Genomic DNA, 20,937 nt, shown 5'->3' on the forward strand with positions numbered 1-20,937 from the left:
CCCCTGCTTGTGTTCCCTCTCTTGCTGTGTCTCTCTGTTAAATAAATAAAATATTTTTTTTTTAATGAGTAAGAAGAAATCACTAGTATAGGTTCAGAGGAAAGTAAGGAATGGAGAAGAAAAAAAATAATCATTTCATTTCAATTCTCCCGTCATCCCATATTCTCCCGTCATCCCATATACAGACACATAGTTATTTTTTTTAAAAACAGCTAAAAACTGTAGTAGTCTGGGGAACCTGGCTGGCTCTGTTGGAAGAGCATGTGACTTCTGATCTCAGGGTTATGAGTTCAAGCCCCACGTTGGGTGTAGAGATTACTTAAAAATAAAATCTTTAAAAAAGAGAAACTTGTATTAGTTTCCACGTTTTAAAGAGAGCAATAGCTTTACCTGGTTTTTCCACTTTTATAACTTCTGCTCCAAGATCTCCTAAATTCATAGTAGCAAAAGGTCCCGCCAGTACTCTACAATATTAACAATGATAAATAATTACCACCTTGCATATTTTTATATTAATTCTTAATAACTCACTAACATAGATAAACTCATATAATTATAGTAAGAATTAAAATTATTAAAACTGTTCAAAAATAGCAATTTGGCACTATGTATTAAGAGCTTTAAATGTATATTCCGAGGGCACGTGGGAGCTCAGTTTTAAGCATCTGCCTTTGGCTCAGGTCATGATCCCAGGGTCCTGAGATTGAGTCCCCCCCACTGGGCTCCCTGCTCGGTGGGAAGCCTGCTTCTCCCTCTCCCACTCTCCCTGCTTGTGTTCCTTCTCTCGCTGTGTCTCTATCAAATAAATAAATTAAAACTTTAAAAAGAAAAAAAAAAGTATATTCCCGCGGGGTGCTTGGGTGATGCAGTTAAGCATCTGCCTTCAGCTCAGGTCATGATATTAGGGTCATGAGCTCAGGGTCCTGGGATCGAGCCCCTCAGTGGGAAGTCTGCTTTTCCTCCTGCCCCATGCTTTCTCTCAAATAAATAAATAAAATCTTTCCAAAAAAGTATATTCCCATTGATTCAGTAATTCCACTTCCAGAATTCTATGCTAAGGAAGAAATCCTAAGATTTCCTGAGGCAAGGATTTATGAAAAAGGAAACCTAATTTGTAATTGTGAAATATTAGGGGAAGAGTAATTATATGACAACTATATAATAAAGTATCATCTCACATTTTTCTGGAATTTTGAATGACACAGAAAAACACTCAAAATATAACACTGTCTTTTAAATGTGGGCAAAACTGTAATTTCAAATTTTATAAAGATTTTATTTTTTATTTGAGAGAAAGAGAGCATGAGCAAGGGTAGGGGCAGAGGGAGAGGGAGAAGCAGCTGAGCAACTGAGCCAAAGGCAGATGTTTAACCAACTGAGCCACCCAGATGCCACCAAACTATACCTTCAATATGGTTCCAATTTTTGTTTTTAAAAATTATATATAAATATGCAGATTAGAAAAAATGCACAAATATACTTTTTGCTCTTAGAATTATGCAATAAAAAAAATTTTCTTTTTTCTTTTCCTTTCTAAAACTTGGATAGTAAGCAATATAATTCAAAAAATAAATGTATTTTTTTTTTGAAAGAAGGGAAAACTTCAATCACCAAAACACAGATAAACCAATACAAACCTTGTTAGATCCAGAATTTTCACACCCTCCAAGGGCTTCATATTGTCACTATCTGGCAAAACACAGAAAATATTTTAAGAGTACTGATTACTAATTTTCAGGAGGAAGAATGCAGAATTCTTCATATTGTGTTTTAAGTAATCTGTATCACTACCAAAAACATATGTTTTCCTTCACAATATTTCTGCTTTCTATGTAACACAGAAACCTTGACCTGATTCAGTGAAGTCAACCTGTAAAAATTACAAGGGCTAATACACAGTTAATGAAGTCCGCAGCTACACTTAAGATAGTTTGTCTAATGAAAAATAAAAGTAGTGGGGGAGGAACATCCGGCTGAGCACAAAGGATTTTTAGGGTACTATGCTAATATGCTAATGAATCGTTGAGCACTACATCAAAAACTAATGACATGCTATATGTTGGCTAACTGAACATAACATATATAGATAGAGAGAGAGTTACAGATATAGATATCTATATCTATATATATATGATGTAACAAACTGAAACAAACATACCACTCTGGTGGGAGGATACTGATAAGGGGGAATGTGTGAAGGCAAGGGACAGATGGGAATTCTCTGTACCTTCCTCCCAATTCTGCTGTAAACCTGAAACTGCTGTAAAAAATAATAATACTTTAAAAGTCTTTAAAAAATAAATAAATAGGGCGCCTGGGTGGCTCAGTGGGTTAAGCTGCTGCCTTCGGCTCAGGTCGTGAACTCAGGGTCCTGGGATCGAGTCCTGCATGGGGCTCTCTGCTCAGCAGGGAGCCTGCTTCCCTCTCTCTCTCTCTGCCTGCCTCTCTGTCTACTTGTGATTTCTCTCTGCCAAATAAATAAATAAAATCTTTAATAAAAAAAAATAATAATAATAAATAAAATATAAATAAATAATGAACTACACAACAAAAAAGGAACAACAAAGACCTCCACAAACCTGTTCCACATTAAGACAGGGAGACAAAATGATTTTTTTTTAAGTTTATTAAACAATTTAATAAACAAAGGTTTATTAAACAATCAAATGTGTATGTCCTTTTTCTCTTTACCCACCAGCTATAAAAATAAGTAGATAGGTCAACAATCATATCACTAATTCACTGAAAACATTTAACATCAACATTAAATCACAACGTTAAATTCTTGCCAAGTGGTTTACAAAGTTTATATCATAATGACTGGTACCAAGCTGAATTATTGGGAGAAAATGATGAACTACTGGTTCAGTACATTTTTAAATCAGACTATTTTTTAGAGCAGTTTTAGATTTGGGCAGTACAACTGAGCAGAAAGTACCAAGAATTCCCATGTACCTCTTTTCCCACGAATGCACAACCTCCCCCACTTTGAACATCCCTCACCAGAGAGACACATTTGTTACAGCTGATGAAGATACACTGAAGGGTCCCTATCACTTAATTTACAGTTCACTCTTGGTCTCGTATGTTTTATGGACTTAGACGAACACGTAGTGGAATGTACCAAACATTATTATATACAGATTCGTTTCACTGCCCTAAAAGCCCTCTGTGCTCTGATTACTCATCCATTCCTCCCCTCAAAACTCCAGAACCCAATCTTTTTACTGTATCCACAATTTGCCTTTTCCAGAACATGATATAGCTGGAATCATACAGTAGGCAGCCTTTTCAGATTTGCTTCTTTATGTGTTTAAGTTTCCTCTATGGCTCAGCAGATCATTTCTTTTCAGTGCTGAATAATACTCCGTTACCTTGATACACCAGTTTATTTATCCATCCACCTACTAAAGGACACCTTCATTGTTTTCAAGATTTGACTGTTATGAAGTAAGCTGCTAAAATGTTGTGTACACATTTCTGTGTGGACTTAGGTTTTCAACCCATTTGGTTAACTATCACGGAATACCGATTACTGAATAGTATGATGAGAGTATGTTTAGTTTTCCACTCCTTCTGTACCATGTTGCATTCCCACCAGCAATGAATGAGAATTCCTTAGTCCAATACATTTTTTAAAAAATCTCAATGCATCTCCATCACCAGTGGAAGTAACAGGAGTCACACATTTATACATACACCATTACAGTCTTGAGAAGTATCACAGTGGCACAGTAATTCTTACCTAGGAGGGTCCCCAGGCCACACTGCTCTAGGAAGAAATAAGAAAAAGGCATTTTGTCCTTGAAACCAGTCAATGTATTCTTTTACAATAAAAAAATGCTATCACAGCAGTAGGAAATATATGAAGACTGGTGCATTATTTTCTTGGAAACACACTTACGTAGGAAACTAAATTATATGCAGAGGATAAACTGATGAGCAGAGGATCAGAAAAAGGGAAGTAACTACAACAATGTTCAATGTGGTAACCATGAATCACCTTTCCAGATATCCACACACTTGTACATTCTCCTTCCATGCTGACTCTGAGCTTGGACAACCGCCTTGCGTTAAGCCAAGGGAACATTACATAGTAGGACTTGACTTTTGGGAACACCTCCACCTTCAGATGAAAAAGCAGAGGACAAAAGAACAAATGGAGAGAGGCTTAGCCATCCCAGTCTGTAGCTGTCCCAGGTGAGGTCCAGACTTGTGGGTGAAGCCATCTTAAAACACTCAGATCCGGGGGGCGCCTGGGTGGCTCAGTGGGTTAAAGCCTCTGCCTTCGGCTCAGGTCATGATCTCAGGGTCCTGGGATCAAGATCCACATTGGGCTATCTGCTCTTCGGGGAGCCTGCTACCTCTTCTCTCTCTGCCTACCTCTTTGCCTGCCTGTGATCTCTATCTGTTAAATAAATAAATAAAATCTTAAAAAAAAAAAACCACTCAGATCCAGGCAGGTGAGTTCAGGTGAGTCTAGCAGGACACTCACAGAACTCTGAGAAAAAATAAGCCACTGTTGTTCTAAGCCATTCAGTTTTGAAGTGGTCTGTTGTAGAGCAATAGATAAACAGATACAATGGCTATGGCAGAGCAATCCTTTCAAAATGTAAAACATATGTCATGCCCCTGCTTGAAATCCTCTAATGGCTTCTTACCAGACTTAGAATGAAACTCAGCATCTTCCCAAAGCCCACGGATGCTGCTTGCTCTGGCCCTCTGCTACCTCTCCGGCCATGACCCCATCCCTCCCGCCCAGGCTTCCCCAGCTACATTAGCCTTCTTGCAGTCCCTTGAACAAACTGAGCCTATTTCTGTTTTAGGGCCTATGGCAGAAACAGAGCTGGACCACCAAGATTCCCCTTCAGAGAAAGGAATTTCTGCCCAACCTACAAGAAAGAAGCATGGTCAACTTACAGCTCCAGCATTGGTTTCCTCAAGGTCCACCTTTCCTCACTCAGCTGAGAGCACTCTGTTTTCAGGACAGTCCCTGGTCCAATGACTGAGCAAAGTTGGGCAGAAAGGCCTGTTCGTTTCCTCCACCCCCTGCAGCTGTCCTTGGTGTACTGAATTTGACAGGTGCACGCGAGTCTGATGGCCAATCCTATTTCTTTCCTTTCCCTTTCACGGGTGTTACTCCCCAATAAATCCTCTGTCCTTCCAACTCTGTCTCCACATCTGCTTTCTGGAGAATCCGAGATGTGACAGGACCTTTGCACCTGCTATTCTCTAGTCCTGGAACTCTTTTCCTCCACACATTGGCACGTTTTGCTTACTTCACTCAAATTTCTGCTCAAACACCGCACTCTCAGAGAAATCTTGCCTGATCATCCGATCTCAAACAGCACCCCTCTGGATCTCAGTATGCTTTAGTTTTCTTTATAACACCTACCATGACTTCACATTACCTGATATGTTTATTTATTGTACTGTCTTTTCCACTAGAACGTAACCTCAATGAAGGCCGGACTTGTCTGTCTTGTATCTCCTGCCAGAATAGTGGCTGGCATACAGTAGGCACTCTCTAAGAATTAGCTGAAAGGTCACACGGGGAAGCGATGAGAGAGGGAGGAAGAACTCATATACTTAATAATTCATATGATCATTGCAATGGACTGAATGTGTCCCCCCAAAACTCGTAAGTTGAAATACTAGCCCCCGAAGTTATAATATTAGGAAGTGGGACCTTTAAGGGTGGAACCATCATGAGTGGAATTAGTACCCTTAAATGAGCCCCAAAGAACTTCCTTGCACCCCTTCCGCCATGTGAGGACAGAGCAGGGAGTAAGCAGCCCCCAACCCGGAAGAGAACTGCACCAGAATCCAACCATGCTAGCCCTCTGATCTCACATTTCTAGCCTCCAGAACCATAAGAAACAAATTTCTATTGTATATAAGTCTGTGATATTCTATTATAGCAGCCCAAACTTACTAAAATCATTGAAAGAGACCAGAATCTTCAAAGTCAGATAGCTGATTTTTTTTCTAACCTGGAGAGAGCTTGAGTACAGTGGGAAAAGACACAGTTAGGGGCACCTGAGTGGCTCAGTTGGTTAAGCATCCAACTTTTGATTTCGGCTCACGTCATGATCTCAGGGTGGTGAGATCGAGCCCCACATCAGGCTCTGTGCTCAGTGGGAAGTAGGCTTGAGATTCTCTCTCTCTGCCCCTTCCCCTACTCTTGTGTTCTCTCTCTCTAAAATAAATAAGTAAATATTAAAAAAAAAAAAAGACACAGTTAAAGACATAGTGAAAATGCTCTGCCAAAGAACTCTCAGTGGGCATCTGAAGATATAGGTAAGTAGCTGGAATAGAAAGGAAAATAAGACAGAAAGAGGAAGCTGACGAAAAATGACAGAAGAAAAACTACCTAGGAAAAACTTCTATTAACAAGACAGCTCAAAGACCTTTTTTTAATATATTACAAGAGTTAGCATTAGATTTTACATTATATGTGGTACCTAAACAAAATTACCAAGTTCATTCAGCAAAGTCTAGCACAAACCCAAATACCTTATGTGAGTGGTTCTTGGGAAGATTTTTTTAAAAAGGGTGAGTTGGAGCTGTGGCAGAGTGAGTAGAATAGGTACACTAAGTAGGACAAGAGTAAAAGCTCCCATTAAACAACCTTTGTCCCTACTATGTGCTAATCATTCTATGAAGATACAGCATGAGAGGCATCATACCCCTTCCTCCTATTTCATGATCTACCAGGGAAAACCAGAAGATACAATTACTATTATGATTAAGAGTATCACCCTAGGGGCGCCTGGGTGGCTCAGTGGGTTAAGCCGCTGCCTTTGGCTCAGGTCATGATCTCAGGGTCCTGGGATCCAGCCCCGCATCGGACTCTCTGCTTAGCAGGGAGCCTGCTTCCTCCTCTCTCTCTGCCTGCCTCTCTGCCTACTTGTGATCTCTCTCTGTCAAATAAATAAATAAAATCTTTAAAAAAAAAAAAAAGTATCACCCTAGGTTCAAATTGTTACTCTATTTAGTACTTATGACCTTGTTCTACCTTGATTTCCCTATTTGTAAAACTGGGAAAATACTGGGGCCTATCTCACAAGGATACTAAAAAATTGAATGAAATCTTGCCTTACAAGCATTTAGCCATGGTGCTCAATAAATGTCAGCTCGTGTCAGTATTATTTCTACCTTCTCCCCAAACTTGTCTTGTGTTTCTTGAATCAGTAAATGGCACTCCTACCCACTTGGTTACCCAAGCCAAAAACCCAAACAAAATTCTTCAACCCTCTCTCTTTTTGCACCCCTTAAATTTAATAAAGAACTCATTGCAGTCTTTCTCAAAAATATCTCTTGGCTCGCTTCTCTTCTCTCATCCCCACTGCCACCATTATAGCTCACATCACGATCAACTCTCTCTTGAGTTGCTCTAAAAACCTACTAATTCTTCTGCCAGGCTTCAATCTTTACTCTCTTCAAAACAACATCCATAGGGGCGCCTGGGTAGCTCAGTAGGTTAAGCATAAAACTCTTGATCTCAGCTCAGGTCTTGATCTCAGGGCCATGAGTTCAAACCCCTTGCTGGACTCACACTGGGTGTGGAGCCTACATTAAAAAGAGAAGAGAAAGGGTGCCTGGGTGGCTCAGTGGGTTAAAGCCTCTGCCTTCAGCTCAGGTCATGATCCCTGGGTCCTGGGATCGAGCCCTGCATCGGGCTCTCTTCAGCAGGGAACCTGCTTTCCTTCCTCTCTCTCTCTGCCTGCCTCTCTGCCTAATTGTGATCTCTGTCTGTCAAATAAGGAAATAAAAAATCTTTTGAAAAAAGAGAGGAGAGGAGAGGAGGCACAGAAGAGAAAGAAGAGAACAAAAGAAAGAAAAGGAAAAGAAAAGGCACCCTCCATAATGCTGCCAGAATTATTTTTCAAAATGCAAATTGGCCCAATCTTTTCAACCATATCAGTTTCTCATTCCTCTCTTCCTTATCTCAGTTAATGGCATCATCAACTGCTCTAAGATAGAATTTAGAACCTTCCCAGGCATGTCTTCTTCTTCACTCCCCACATTCAATCAGCCATCAATTTTCTGTTAAATCTGCTTGATTCTTCCCCAGTTCCCTGGTACTGCCTCTGCTCAGGCCTTCATCATTTCTTGTCCCAACTGTCTGCAAAAGCATCTTAACCTATTTCTGCCTAACTCCGTCCCTACCAATCCATTCTCAACACTGCTTCCGGAGTAATCTTCCAAAATGAAGAACCCATTATGCCACTTTCTTGTTCATATACACATTCACTCATGGTCCTTTCCCTCATGAATCTTACAGTCTATTTTCCTCCTAAAACTGCAAACGAGACCATTGTTCATGATTTCACCCCTGTCCACCTTTTCAATTTCAATCTGCAAAAAAAGAAATGTCTTACCAGTCATACTTCTTTCAAATCGCTCACATTTCCAGGCTGCTGTATGTGCTCTTTCCTCTGACTCTAATAATCCTTTGCCCTGTCTCACCTATACAAGTCCTTCCATCTTTCCTAAGTCAACATCCTTAGAAGGCATCCCTGCTCGACAGCATCCTGAGCAAGTCTCTGTCAATAGCACTCTTCTGAATTATGACTTACTAGTCAGTCTTAACTAGATGATAAAGTCTTGAGAAAAGTGACTTTCATTCTGTGTTTCCAATATCAAACACTAGCATCTGAAATGTAGTAAGAACTCAATAAATATTTATGGAAGGAAAGACAGGACAGAATGGAAGAAAAAATGTCCTCACATTTTGCAATGTATTACATTGTAATATTGTATTACATATTGTAATATTGTAATATATACAATGTATACATACATTGTATACAATATATAATACACATATACAATATACATATATAATATACAATAAAATGTATTACAATGTAACACATTTTACAATGTATTAATAGACTGTCATAATGGAACACTGTAAAAAATATTATGTAGGCCCACTGCAGCAATGATAAGTAGGACTTCTTGGTGCCCATGATGGATGCCGCAGTGTTTTATAACCTAATCTCAGAAGCGACATATTATCACTTCTGCCACATGCGATTAGTCACACAGGCCAACTGGTGCAGAGTTAGGGAGTGTTCACACAAGGTGGTATGAGGAAAAAAGGATCATTACAGCCATCTTGGAAACTGGGCAATGCACTCAAAGTGGTTTTAGTTTGTATTTCCACGATGACAAGTGATGTTGAGCACATTTTCATATGTTTATTTGCCATTGTCATGTCTTTTTTCTACTAAACATCTACTTGAAACTTTTGTCTGTTTTTGATTCAGTTCCCTTAATGAGAGTACACACCATGACTTCAAGAACCCTTACCGTCCTTGTCACTTAACACACTGCAACATAAATATCAAGCTTTTGGAGAGGGCTGTCTGTTTTGTCCCCTACAAAATTAAATTGCCTAACTTCAAATTCATTGCTACCCAACAACAATCTCTTCCCAAAACAGCTACTGCAAATCCTCTCCATTCGCTAAGCCTCTAAATCCCTTTCTTCTCTAGCTTTCATGTCAAATGAGCTTACTGGAAAATTATTCTTTGGGGAAGAATTTTATCAACCCAAGAGAAAATAACGGAAAATACTGATAGTAGTCATTCATACATAAAAGTCCAGCCATATTATCCTGTATTGAAATTAGTCAGTCAAGAAGCCTTACTTTAGGGGCGCCTGGGTGGCTCAGTGGGTTAAGCCTCTGCCTTCGGCTCAGGTCACGATTCCAGGATCCTGGGATCGAGCCCCACATCGGGCTCTCTGCTCCTCAGCAGGGAGCCTGCTTCCTCCTCTCTCTCTGCCTGCCTCTCTGCCTACTTGTGATCTCTGTCTCTCAAACAAATAAATAAAATCTTTAAAAAAAAAAAAAAAAAAAAGAAGCCTTACTTTAGTGTGCTAGCCCTGCCATAACAAAATACCATAGATTAAGGGCCTTAAACAACAGAAATTATTTTGTCACAGTTCTAGAGTCTAAAAGTCCAAGATCAAGATATTAGGAAGTTGATTTTCTCCTGAAGCCTCTTTCCTTCATTTGCTGATTACTACCTCCTTGCTGCCTCTTCACTTGGTCATCCCTCTGCGGAGTACATCCGTGATATCTCTCCTAACCTCTTCCTATAAAGGCACAAGTTATGGGCACCTGGGTGGCTCAGTTGGTTAAGCATCTGCCTTCAGCTCGGGTCATGATCCTGGAGCCACAGGACTGAGACCTGCATCAGGCTCCCAGTTCAGTAGGGAGTGGGCTTCCCTCTGAACTTCCCTCCTCTTCTGCTTTCTCTCTCTCAATCACTCTTGCTCAAATAAATAAATAAAATCTTTAAAAATATATGTTTAAAAAAGAAAGACACCAATCAGCAAAGGCCCACCAGAATGGCCTCATTTTAACCTAAATTATCTCTTTAAGAAGCCTACCTCCAAAAATAGTCACATTCTGAGGATCAAGGGGTTAGGACTTTAACATATGCATTTGAGAGGACACAATTCAGCCCATAATAAAGTTCTACCCATGCATGCAGTTTCCAAACAGTTCTTTTAATATCCATCTCTTATCATGTAGAACAGCCAAAAATCAGCAAAATATAGGGAAAACTGTATCAAGAAAGAGACAAAAGCAAACATGAAAAAGAAACTGAGAGAAAACAGATATATGGCAGGTAAAAGAACTTTTTTAAAAAACTACCATTATGATTCCATCAACATGACATTCTGGAAAAGGCAAAAGATAAAGACAGGAAACAGGTAAGAGCTGGGAGAAACTGGGGATGAAGAGAGGGAATGACTCAAATTTTGAGGGGGAAGGAAAGTGTTCTGTGCCTTAATTATGGTGATGGTTACATGACTCTATACATTTGTCCAAACTCAAGGAACTATATACCAAAAAGAATTTTAATGTATGCAAATTTTACCTCCATAAAAAATTATCAACATTATCAGAAATATGAAGAACTTGCACCAATAAAACAAAAAAAGATACTTGTAAATAATATTTAGACAATAAAAGTATGATCTTAGAACTTTAGAAAAAGATACAAGAATGAAAATTTAAGAGAAAGGTAGAAAAATAAAAATAAGATGGGGCACCTGGGTGGCTCATTTGGTTAAGCAGCAGACTCTTGATTTGGCTCAGGTCATGATCTTAGAGTCCTGGGATTGAGTCCTGCTTCAGGCTCCACGCTCAGTAGTGAGTCTGTTTGAGGACTCTCTGCCTCTCTCTCTCTCTCTCTCTCTGTGTGTGTGTCCATTTCCCCACTCACTCTTCCTCTCTCTCTCAAATAAATAAATCTTAAAAAAAAAAAAAGATAATCACCCAGATAGAACAAAAAGAAAGAATAAAAGTAAAAAACAGAGAAGAAGGAGGAAAAATAAAGGATCAGTCCAGGAATTCTGATAATACAGGCTGCTCAAAGAGTTAACAGCAAAAACAGAAAAGACAACATTAATAAAAAAATAATTCAGAAAATGTTCACAGATTTGAAGGGTATGAATTTCCACATTGAAAAGGCCCTCTGCAAGCCCTGCACAGATTTTTAAAAGGCACACGCCACTTTGAAAAGATATATGCACCCCCTATATTTACTGCATTATTTACTGCATTATTATAATAGCCAAGCTATGGAAGCAGCCCCAGTGTCCATCAATAGGTAAATAGATAAAGAAGACATGATGTGTACACACACACACACACACACACACACACACAGGAATATTACTCTGCCTTGAAAAAAGATGCAATCATGCCTTTTGCAACAACATGGATAAACCTACAGGCTATTATGCCAAGTGAAATAAGTCAGACAGAAAGACAAATCATGTAAGATGTCACCCACAGGTGAAATCTAAAAAACAAAACAAATGAATAAACAAACCAAAAGCAGAATCAGACCTATAAATACAAACTGATGGTTGCCAGAGGGGAGAGGGTTGCCAGAGGGCAAATGGGTAAAGGGGAGTTGGAGATACAGGCTTCCAGTTACAGAATGAATACGTCATGGGAATTAAAGGCACAGCCTAGGGAATGTAGTCAGTGATACTATAATAGCATTACCTGGTGACAGACTTGTGACGAATATAACATCAATGTACAGATTTGTCAAATCATTGTATTGTATACCTGAAACTAATGCAACATTCTATATCAACTACACTAAAATTCAAAAAATTAACTAATTTGGGGCGCCTGGGTGGCTCAATGGGTTGGGCCTCTGCCTTCGGCTCAGGTCAAGATCTTAGGATCCTGAGATCGAGTCCCACATCAGGCTCTCTGCTCAACAGGGAGCCTACTTCCCCCCTCTCCCTGCCTGCCTCTCTGCCTACTTGTGATCTCTCTCTCTGTGTCAAATAAATAACTAAAATCTTTGAAAAAAATTAACTAATTTAATTAAATTAATAAAAATAAAGACACACACCAAGAATGAATAATTCATGGGAATGAAAGGTACAGCATAGGAAATATAGTAAATGGTGTTGTAATAGCATTGTATGATGACAGACAGTAGCTACAGTTGTGAATATAGCATAATACAGAGTTGTCACACCATGATATTATTCACCTGAAACTAATGTAACATTGTTTCAACTATACTTCAATAGAAAAATTTAAAAATAACAAAGTGCTAAAAATTTTCAATTTAAGAATCTAGAACATGGGGCGTCTGGGTGGCTCAGTGGGTTAAGCCGCTGCCTTCGGCTCAGGTCATGATCTCAGGGTCCTGGGATCGAGTCCCGTATCGGGCTCTCTGCTTGGCAGGGAGCCTGCTTCCCTCTCTCTCTCTCTCTCTGCCTGCCTCTCCATCTACTTGTGATTTCTCCCTGTCAAATAAATAAATAAAATCTAAAAAAAAAAAAAAAAAAAAAGAATCTAGAACATTAAGATTTTTTTTTTCTCTGCCAAAAGAAGATCTGAAAACTTTCTAGGGAGAAAAAAGCATATAGAAAAGACTGGCTAGCAGAATGTCATTGAACTTCTCAACAGTACTGAAAACTAAAACATTAAAATGGAACAAAAACCTTAAAACTCTGAGAGGAAAATTTTTCTTTTAAATCTAAACCCAAGCAAGCCATGAGTCTTGTGTGAGGGTAGAAAAAGAATATATTTAATCAAACAAATTTTCAAAAACTTTGCCCTCCTATCCTTTCTTGGGAAAATGATTTCTAGAGGATATGCTCCACCAAAAATACAATAAGAAATAAGATATGGTGTCAGAAAATGTAGGATCTTAAAGATGAAAGGAATCCTCAGGATGATAGTAAAGAAAATACTAACACAATAGCTGAAATATTTACACTTATGGTACAGTTGGGAATGAATTCAGGAAAGATATTGAGAAAGTAAATAAAGAAGCCAGACGAATATTAACAGAAGGAAAAAACAAAAAAGTGTGTGGGGCAGCAATGTAATCAAAAAATCCTAACAATTTAAGTACTGAACTGGTCTAGCAAAATTTACCATTTGGTAAGATGGAAAGTGTATGTGTAATCCTTGGAAGACAGTAAGACAAAGCTAGTCTTTATCACTACAGATAACGCCTAAAAACAAAATCAAGAAGTAGCATCATGGGTGCCTGGGTGCCTCAGTGGGTTAAGCCGCTGCCTTCGGCTCAGGTCATGATCTCAGAGTCCTGGAATCGAGTCCCGCATCGGGCTCTCTGCTCAGCAGGGAGCCTGCTTCCTCCTCTCTCTCTCTGTCAAATAAATAAATAAAATCTTTAAAAAAAAAAGTAGCATCATAATCACCTTTATTAGAGATCTGGAGGTAAAAAACAAAAGAAACTGAGAGAACTGAAATTTGTTATCTCTGGAAAAAGGAAAGGGACAGAAAGACATAAGAGGCTACTGTTTTTCATAATTAACTTTACAGATCTGAAGTATACGTAAAACCTTGATTTTCAAAAAATTAAAAAACAAGTAAGTTATGTTAAACTGATGAGCAACATGTGAAGAGTCATTTTTGCTGTGATGCCCCCTGCAGTGTTTTGACAAACACAGTCACTCTGAAGCCTTCCCTGACTCATTATTCATACACGCGGCTGCAGCTTCAAAGGGGAATCACAGTCCATTCTCATTACTCGCAGATTCTATATTAGAGAATCCAACTACTCGCTAACTCCAAGATCAATACTGCAGGGCTTCTGCACTCATTCCAGGACAGGAACAGAAAGCAGAAAATTTTCAGTCACTTGATGTACATGTTCCCATCTGAAGTCAAAGTGGGCAACGCACTGGCCTTCTTGCTTCAGGTCTCACACTGTAAGCAAGTGTCCTTTATGTGGTTTATTTAGTATCACATTTTCACATTTCTGTGCTTGTTTTGGTGATCCCGCCATTTAAATTGGCCCCCAAGGGGCGTGTGGATGGCTCAGTCAGTTAAGCGTCTGCCTTCAGCTCAGGTCTTGATCCCAGGGTCCTGGGATTGAGTCGTGCACTGGTTCCTTGCTCAGTGGAGAGCCTGCTTCTTCCTCTGTCCCCACACTGCTCAGGCTTTGTCTCGCTCACTCAAATAAATAAATAAAATCTTAAAAAAAAAAAAAATGGTCCCCAAGAGAGTGGTGGAAGTGCTTGCTATCTGGTGTTTTTAAGTGCAAGAAGACTATGATGAGCTTTTTTTTTTTTTTTTAAGATTTTATTTATTTATTTTTCAGAGAGAGAGAGATCACAAGCATGGAGAGTGGAAGAAGGAGAAGCAGGCTCCTGTTGAGCAGGTAGCCTGATACACGACTTGATCTCAGGGCCCCGAGATCATGACCCGAGCTGAAGGCAGCCACCCAGGTAAACCCCCCCCCCCCATTTTTTAAGATTTTATTTATTCATTTGCGGAGAGAGAGACAAGAGAGAGCATAAGCTGGTGGAGGGCCAGAGAGAAAGGGAGAAACAGACTCCCTGCTGAGCAGGGAGCCCAACACAGGGGCTCGATCCCAAGACCCCAGGATCATGACCTGAGCTGAAGGCAGATGCTTAACTGACTGAGCCACCCAGGTGCCCCATGGAGAAAATATGTTAGTTGAGCTTTGTTCAAGCATGACTATAACTATAGAAATTATAATGCTATGCACCAAGTTCAAAGTTAATGAAACATCAATATATATTAAATAAGGTGAGTTTAAACAAAAACACACACACTTAACAACATTATGTGTATTTATCAGTGGTCAAAAATGTGTGACCAGGGGCGCCTGGGTGGCTCAGTGGGTTAAAGCCTCTGCCTTTGGCTCAGGTCATGATCCCAGGGTCCTGAGATCGAGCCCCGCATCGGGCTCTCTGTTTGGCAGGGAGCCTGCTTTCTCCTCTCTCTCTCTCTCTCTCTCTCTGCCTGCCTCTCTGCCTACTTCTGATTTCTGTCTGTCAAATGAATAAATAAAAATCTTAAAAAAAAAAAAATGTGTGACCAAAGACTGACAGGAACTTAATCCTCTATTTCCCCTAAGAGCAATGGTTCAGTATTCACTAACTAGGTGTTCAGTTTATAGAATATAACTACCTCTAATAACAGGAAATACCTGTATAGAAGAGGTAAGAAAAAGATTAGTGCTAGCTCAACAAAGGCGGCCTTGACCAGCCCTGGGAAGCATTGAAACAAAACTGAATACCGTCATCAAACATAGTTTAGAAGGGTGGGCAACAGGGAGAGGAAAAGCAAAGGTTTGATAAATTGATTTTAAAATTCATCTTGATGAGTATATGATCAGGAATAGCCCAGAATTTTTTGTGGAAGGAAGAATATTTAGCCTACAAAGTTAAAAAAAAAAAAGTAAAATTTTTAAAATATGCTATTAACATCTAAAACAAATGGAGAGAGAAACAGCCATACAAAGAAATGAAAAATTGTTACATAATGCAGAGAAAATCTCAAATCAATGGGAATAGGATAAATTACTTAATAAACAATATTGGGAAAACTGATTATCCATCTAGAAAAAGAGGAAATGTGACCTACACATAATCCTATTAAGTTCTAAGATCTAAATACAAATTAAATTTTAAGTAAATGAAACCATTAAAACACTGGAAGAAGATGAAAGAAATATGTTACAGTTTTAGGTTGAGGAAAGCTCTTCTTTACCCCCCAAAATTTTGAAATTAAATCATCAAAGTTGATAAGTCTGGCTACATAAAATTTTAAACTCAATACAGTGAAAGATACCATGATTAAACTTAAAAGATAAGTAACAGACTCGAAGGATAGAAAACTTGCAATATATGTAAAAAGCAAAAGGTTTCTACAATATATAAAATAATATTAGAAATCAGTAAGAAAGAGGGGCGCCTAGGTGGCTCAGTTTGTTGTGTCTGCTTCGGTTCAGGTCATGATCCCAGGGTGCAGGATAGAGTCCCACATCTCTCTCTCTCCCCTTCTGACAAATAAATAAATAAATCTTTTTAAAAAATTATATTTAAAAAATCAGTAAGACAGAAAGCCCAATGGAAAAGTACAAGACATATATGAATAGTCAATTCATAGATAAATAAAAATTTCCAGTATGCTACCAAAAAATGTTTATACCAATTTCATTTACAAGCAGAAGATGAAAATTTAAACAGTAAGAATTTTTTTCCTTACCACATTGGCAAGCATTCATAAATTAACACCCAGTATTGGCAAGGGTGTGGTGAAATGGGCACTTTCATACACTGTAGAATGTAAATCACTAATGACTCTGTACTGCAGCAATTTAACACTTCCCATAAAAATTTTAAATGTTGGGGCACCTGGGTGGCTCAGTGGGTTAAAGCCTCTACCTTCGGCTCAGGTCATGATCCCAGGGTTCTGGGATCAAGCCCCGCATCGGGCTCTCTGCTCAGCGGGGAGCCTGCTTCCTCCTCTCTCTCTCTCTGCCTGCCTCTCCGCCTACTTGTGATTTCTGTCTGTCAAATAAATGAATAAAATCTTTAAAAAAATTTTTTTTTAATGTTAAAATCCTTTGACTAGGTTCTCCTGTTGATGGAATATAATTCACAAAAAGATTCCACAACTATGCCTAGACATAGGTAAAACGTTCACTGCAGAACTTGTTTTGATTTTCTGCTGTACTTCAGATGTCTTTCATTCAGCATTGTTACAAATAATTCATATATAATAAATTATATAATTAATTAAGTTTTGCACCTGACTGGCTCAGTGGGCAGAGCATGTAACTCTTGCTCTCAGAGTCTTGAGTTCATGAGTCCAAGTCCCACATTGAGGGTAGAGATTACTTAAGATCAAAAAAATTTTAAGAAAATATTAGTAACAATTAATTCAGTTTTGACAGATACATACACCAGTGAAGTCACGCCCACAATCAAGAAACAGAACTTTCCATCACCTGAAAGTTTCCTCCAGTCTTTTGCAAACTATCTTTCCCTGCAATCCCAGCTGTAGGAAACTACTAATCTGCTTTCTGTTACTACAATTTAGTTTGCATTTTCTAGAATTTTATGTAAATGAAATCATTAAGTAAGGATCCTTTTGTGTTTGGCTTCTTCCATAAAGTATAATAATTTTGAGATTTATTCATGTTGGTGCATTTTTTTTAAAGACTTTATTTATTCATTTGAGAGAGGGAATGACAGGATGAGCAGGAGTAGGGGCAGACGAAATCAAGAGTTGGCTGCTTAACTGATTAAGCCACCCAGGTGCCCCTGTTGTTGCATTTTTTTTTAAAGATTTTATTTATTTATTTGACAGAGAGAAATCACAAGTAGATGGAGAGGCAGGCAGAGAGAGAGAGAGGAGGAAGCAGGCTCCCTGCCAAGCAGAGAGCCCGACGCGGGACTAGATCCCAGGACCGTGAGATCATGACCTGAGCCGAAGGCAGCGGCTCAACCCACTGAGCCACCCAGGCGCCCCGTGTTGTTGCATTTTTATAAGTGAGTAGTAGTCTACTATATTTGTTATCCATTCAACTATTGATGGACATTGAGTTGTTTCCATTTTAAGTGAATCAAGCTGCTATGAACATTCAAGTACAAGTCTTTGTGTGAACATGCTTTAATTTCTCTTGAGTAAATACCTGGTAGAATGGCTGAGTAATACACTGAGTGTATCTTTAACTTTCTAAGAAACTGCCAAACAGATCTTCCAAGTGTTGTACAACAGAGCATGAGAGTTCTAGATGCTCCACGTCCTTACAACACTGGGAATTGTTACTCTTTTTAATGTTAGTCATTCTAATGGGTAGATAATGTTTCTTGCTGTGGTTTTAATTTGCATTTCCCTGGTGAATAATGTTGAACAACTTTTCATGTAATAATTGGTCATTCATATACCTTCTTTTGTGAATTGCCCCTCTAAGTTTAATAATGAAGAAAAATATTAAAAGCAATACAAAAATCCAACAAGAGGTGAAATGTTAAATAAGCACTGGCACATTGTTACAATACACTCTCAAGTAGATACTAAGAAAAATAAGACAGATTTATATATCCTGACATGAAAAGTTGACCCAAGATACATTTCTAAATTAAAAAATAAAATCAAATTATAGAATAGGATGTATAATATGATCCTATTTTGTTAATATATAAATACATATATTTAAATATATAATAACATTAAGAGTGTATATTGGTAGGGGCACCTGGGTCACTCAGTCAGTTAAGCAAACCAACTCTTGATTTTGGCTCAGGTCATGATCTCAGGGTCATGATAGAGGACCAGTGTAGAGCCTGCTTAAGAGTCTCTCTCTCCCTCTCCCTCCCCCACCCGTGGTTCATGCATATGTGAGCTCGCTCTCTCTCTCTCTCTCCCTAAATAAAAATAATAATAATAAATGTTGGTAGTTGTAGGAGCATTCATAAAATTCTATCAGTGGTTAAATCTTGGGGAAAGAATTTATTGAGAAATTTTACCAGCTAAATTATATATTTCTGTAATTTTGCTTACTGTGATTATGCTTCTAATCAGCAAAAAGAAGACAAAAAGCAAAAAATGAAAACATAAAGACTCAACAAAATTAGAAAAATACTTTCAACAATAAAAAACATAAAAAGACCTCAGATATGAGAAAATATTTTGACATTAGGAATGAATATACAAGTAATTCCTCTTGTTGCATAGATCTTCAAAAGTACTGGTCATCTGTACTCAGATCTCTTTTTAGGACCCCTGTTTTATTTGAAATGATGCATGAAATACGTTTAGGGGTCTCTTCATCCCATACATCTCATTTCATCACAAATCTATTAAGAGAACTCTACATTTCACTACCAATGCCAACTCACAGCCATAATTAGTAAAACTTTGTTTAGTGAAGCAAAAACTTTTAAACTGAACTCATTTCACATCAGGCAATTTTACTTGTATTATTTGAGAAGACAGATAATACAAGTAAATAATACAAGATAACATTTCACTACCGATGCCAACTCACAGCCATAATTAGTAAAACTTTGTTTAGTGAAGCAAAAACTTTTAAACTGAACTCATTTCACATCAGGCAATTTTACTTGTATTATTCGAGAAGACAGATAATACAAGTAAATAATACAAGATAACTACCAGACAGAACTTCCAGAGCACACTGAAGTCAAATGAATGAGTTTTACACAGTGAAAAGCATGAATGCTGGAGACTGACTAGACTCAATTTTCTGCCCCAGGACTTACCCTCCACTGGCCTTCAAGATCACTTCACTTCTCTTAAACTTGTTTCCTCATTTGAAACACCTAAATCATAGAGTTTGCAAGGGTTAAATGAGATGTTGTATATAAAGTGTTCAGCACACTTTTTGGCATATGGTAACTCCCTACTAAAAGTTTCCTTTTGTCATTATTATCACTATCATACATGTATTACATATAGTCACACCACCTATTAAAGTAAATAACTTATTCCAAATGTTAAAACAAGAAAAGAAAAACATGGGGCGCCAGGGCAGCTCAGGGGGTTGGGCCTCTGCCTCTGGCTCAGGTCATGATCTCAGGGTCGTGGCATCGAGCCCCGCATCGGGCTCTCTGCTCAGCGGGGAGCCTGCTTCACCCTCTCTCTCTCTCTGCCTGACTCTCTGCCTACTTGTGATCTCTGTCAAATGAATGAATACAATCTTAAAAAAAAAAAAAGGAAAAGAAAAGAAAACCACATGATTATTTGAAGAAACAGAAATAAACATGACTCTCAATACCCTATACTTAAGAAGGATATCTACACACCCCTATTTTGCCAGTTTGTGAAAGAAAAGAATAAGCTGGATGGGAATAAAGGGTGATTATAAGAGGGAAAACAGTTGGAAGGGGCATCAGTTGTTAATTTGTTGTGATCTATTAAGCAGCTTGTATACCGCTCTACCTTATTTAGCCTCTAGGAGTAAAAGCTATTATAAGGATACAGCTGAGCAATCACGCAAAGAAGTATAATTATAACGAAGGCGCCATCAATTCTATGCTTGCCAGAGCTGCTTCTAAGTCTCCCCTGGTATTTGGCCTTAAGGTTTCCAGGACACAAACAAACTTAAGCAGACTAGAGTAGACATAATTGACAGATGCCCACCTAAGTGGCTCATCTGTGTGACAGCAATCATGGCATCCCTCCCCACTGTACTAGCCAACATTAAAAAAGGAAAAAAAAAAACAAGTCATAAAACAAACTGATCAAATATTATGTCAAATAGAACATGTAATATACACTAAAAGGATTTTTTAATTTGATATTTTACAGAGAACTTAACTACCAGAGCTTAGGAGTAAGAAAGCAGGAGATAGACATCTTCTCAATGCATGTTCTCTAAATCTGCTGAAGCTTTATTTAGGATAGTTAGCAGGATGTTCTCTCTCTATCATGGGTTAGAAGTCTTGGAAAAAAGCTCTGTTCCTAACAGTATAGTTTGACAGGTATCTGTAGGAGTTTAGAGTACTTTAAAAATTAGTATCCACTGGAAGACATTCCGAGGAAAGTAGAATTTCGGAGCTGTAAAAAGGTGGAGTGGGAGTGATGCTCAAGTTGCAAGGCGATCACACAGAGACCACCAGAGA

General features: G+C 38.5%; 1 protein-coding gene across 14 annotated transcripts in view; it reads right to left on the reverse strand.

The window, feature by feature from the left end:
- The window catches only part of SUGCT (succinyl-CoA:glutarate-CoA transferase), a 787,044-nt gene that overhangs the window by 756,749 nt on the left and 9,358 nt on the right, over positions 1-20,937 (reverse strand). For all 14 annotated transcript variants that reach the window (XR_004276715.1, XM_032304187.1, XM_032304179.1 and 11 more), the window contains exons 2-3: positions 1,638-1,689; positions 391-464 (exon numbers count right to left, since the gene is read on the reverse strand). Coding sequence is in view for 13 of the 14 variants with exons in the window: in XM_032304187.1 (XP_032160078.1) it covers positions 391-464; positions 1,638-1,689 (126 nt within the window). In the remaining variant the exon portion in view is untranslated. The remainder of the gene's footprint in view (positions 1-390; positions 465-1,637; positions 1,690-20,937) is intronic.

Source organism: Mustela erminea, chromosome 11, assembly GCF_009829155.1.
Source record: "Mustela erminea isolate mMusErm1 chromosome 11, mMusErm1.Pri, whole genome shotgun sequence".
In the NCBI taxonomy this organism is placed as follows: Eukaryota; Metazoa; Chordata; class Mammalia; order Carnivora; family Mustelidae; genus Mustela; species Mustela erminea.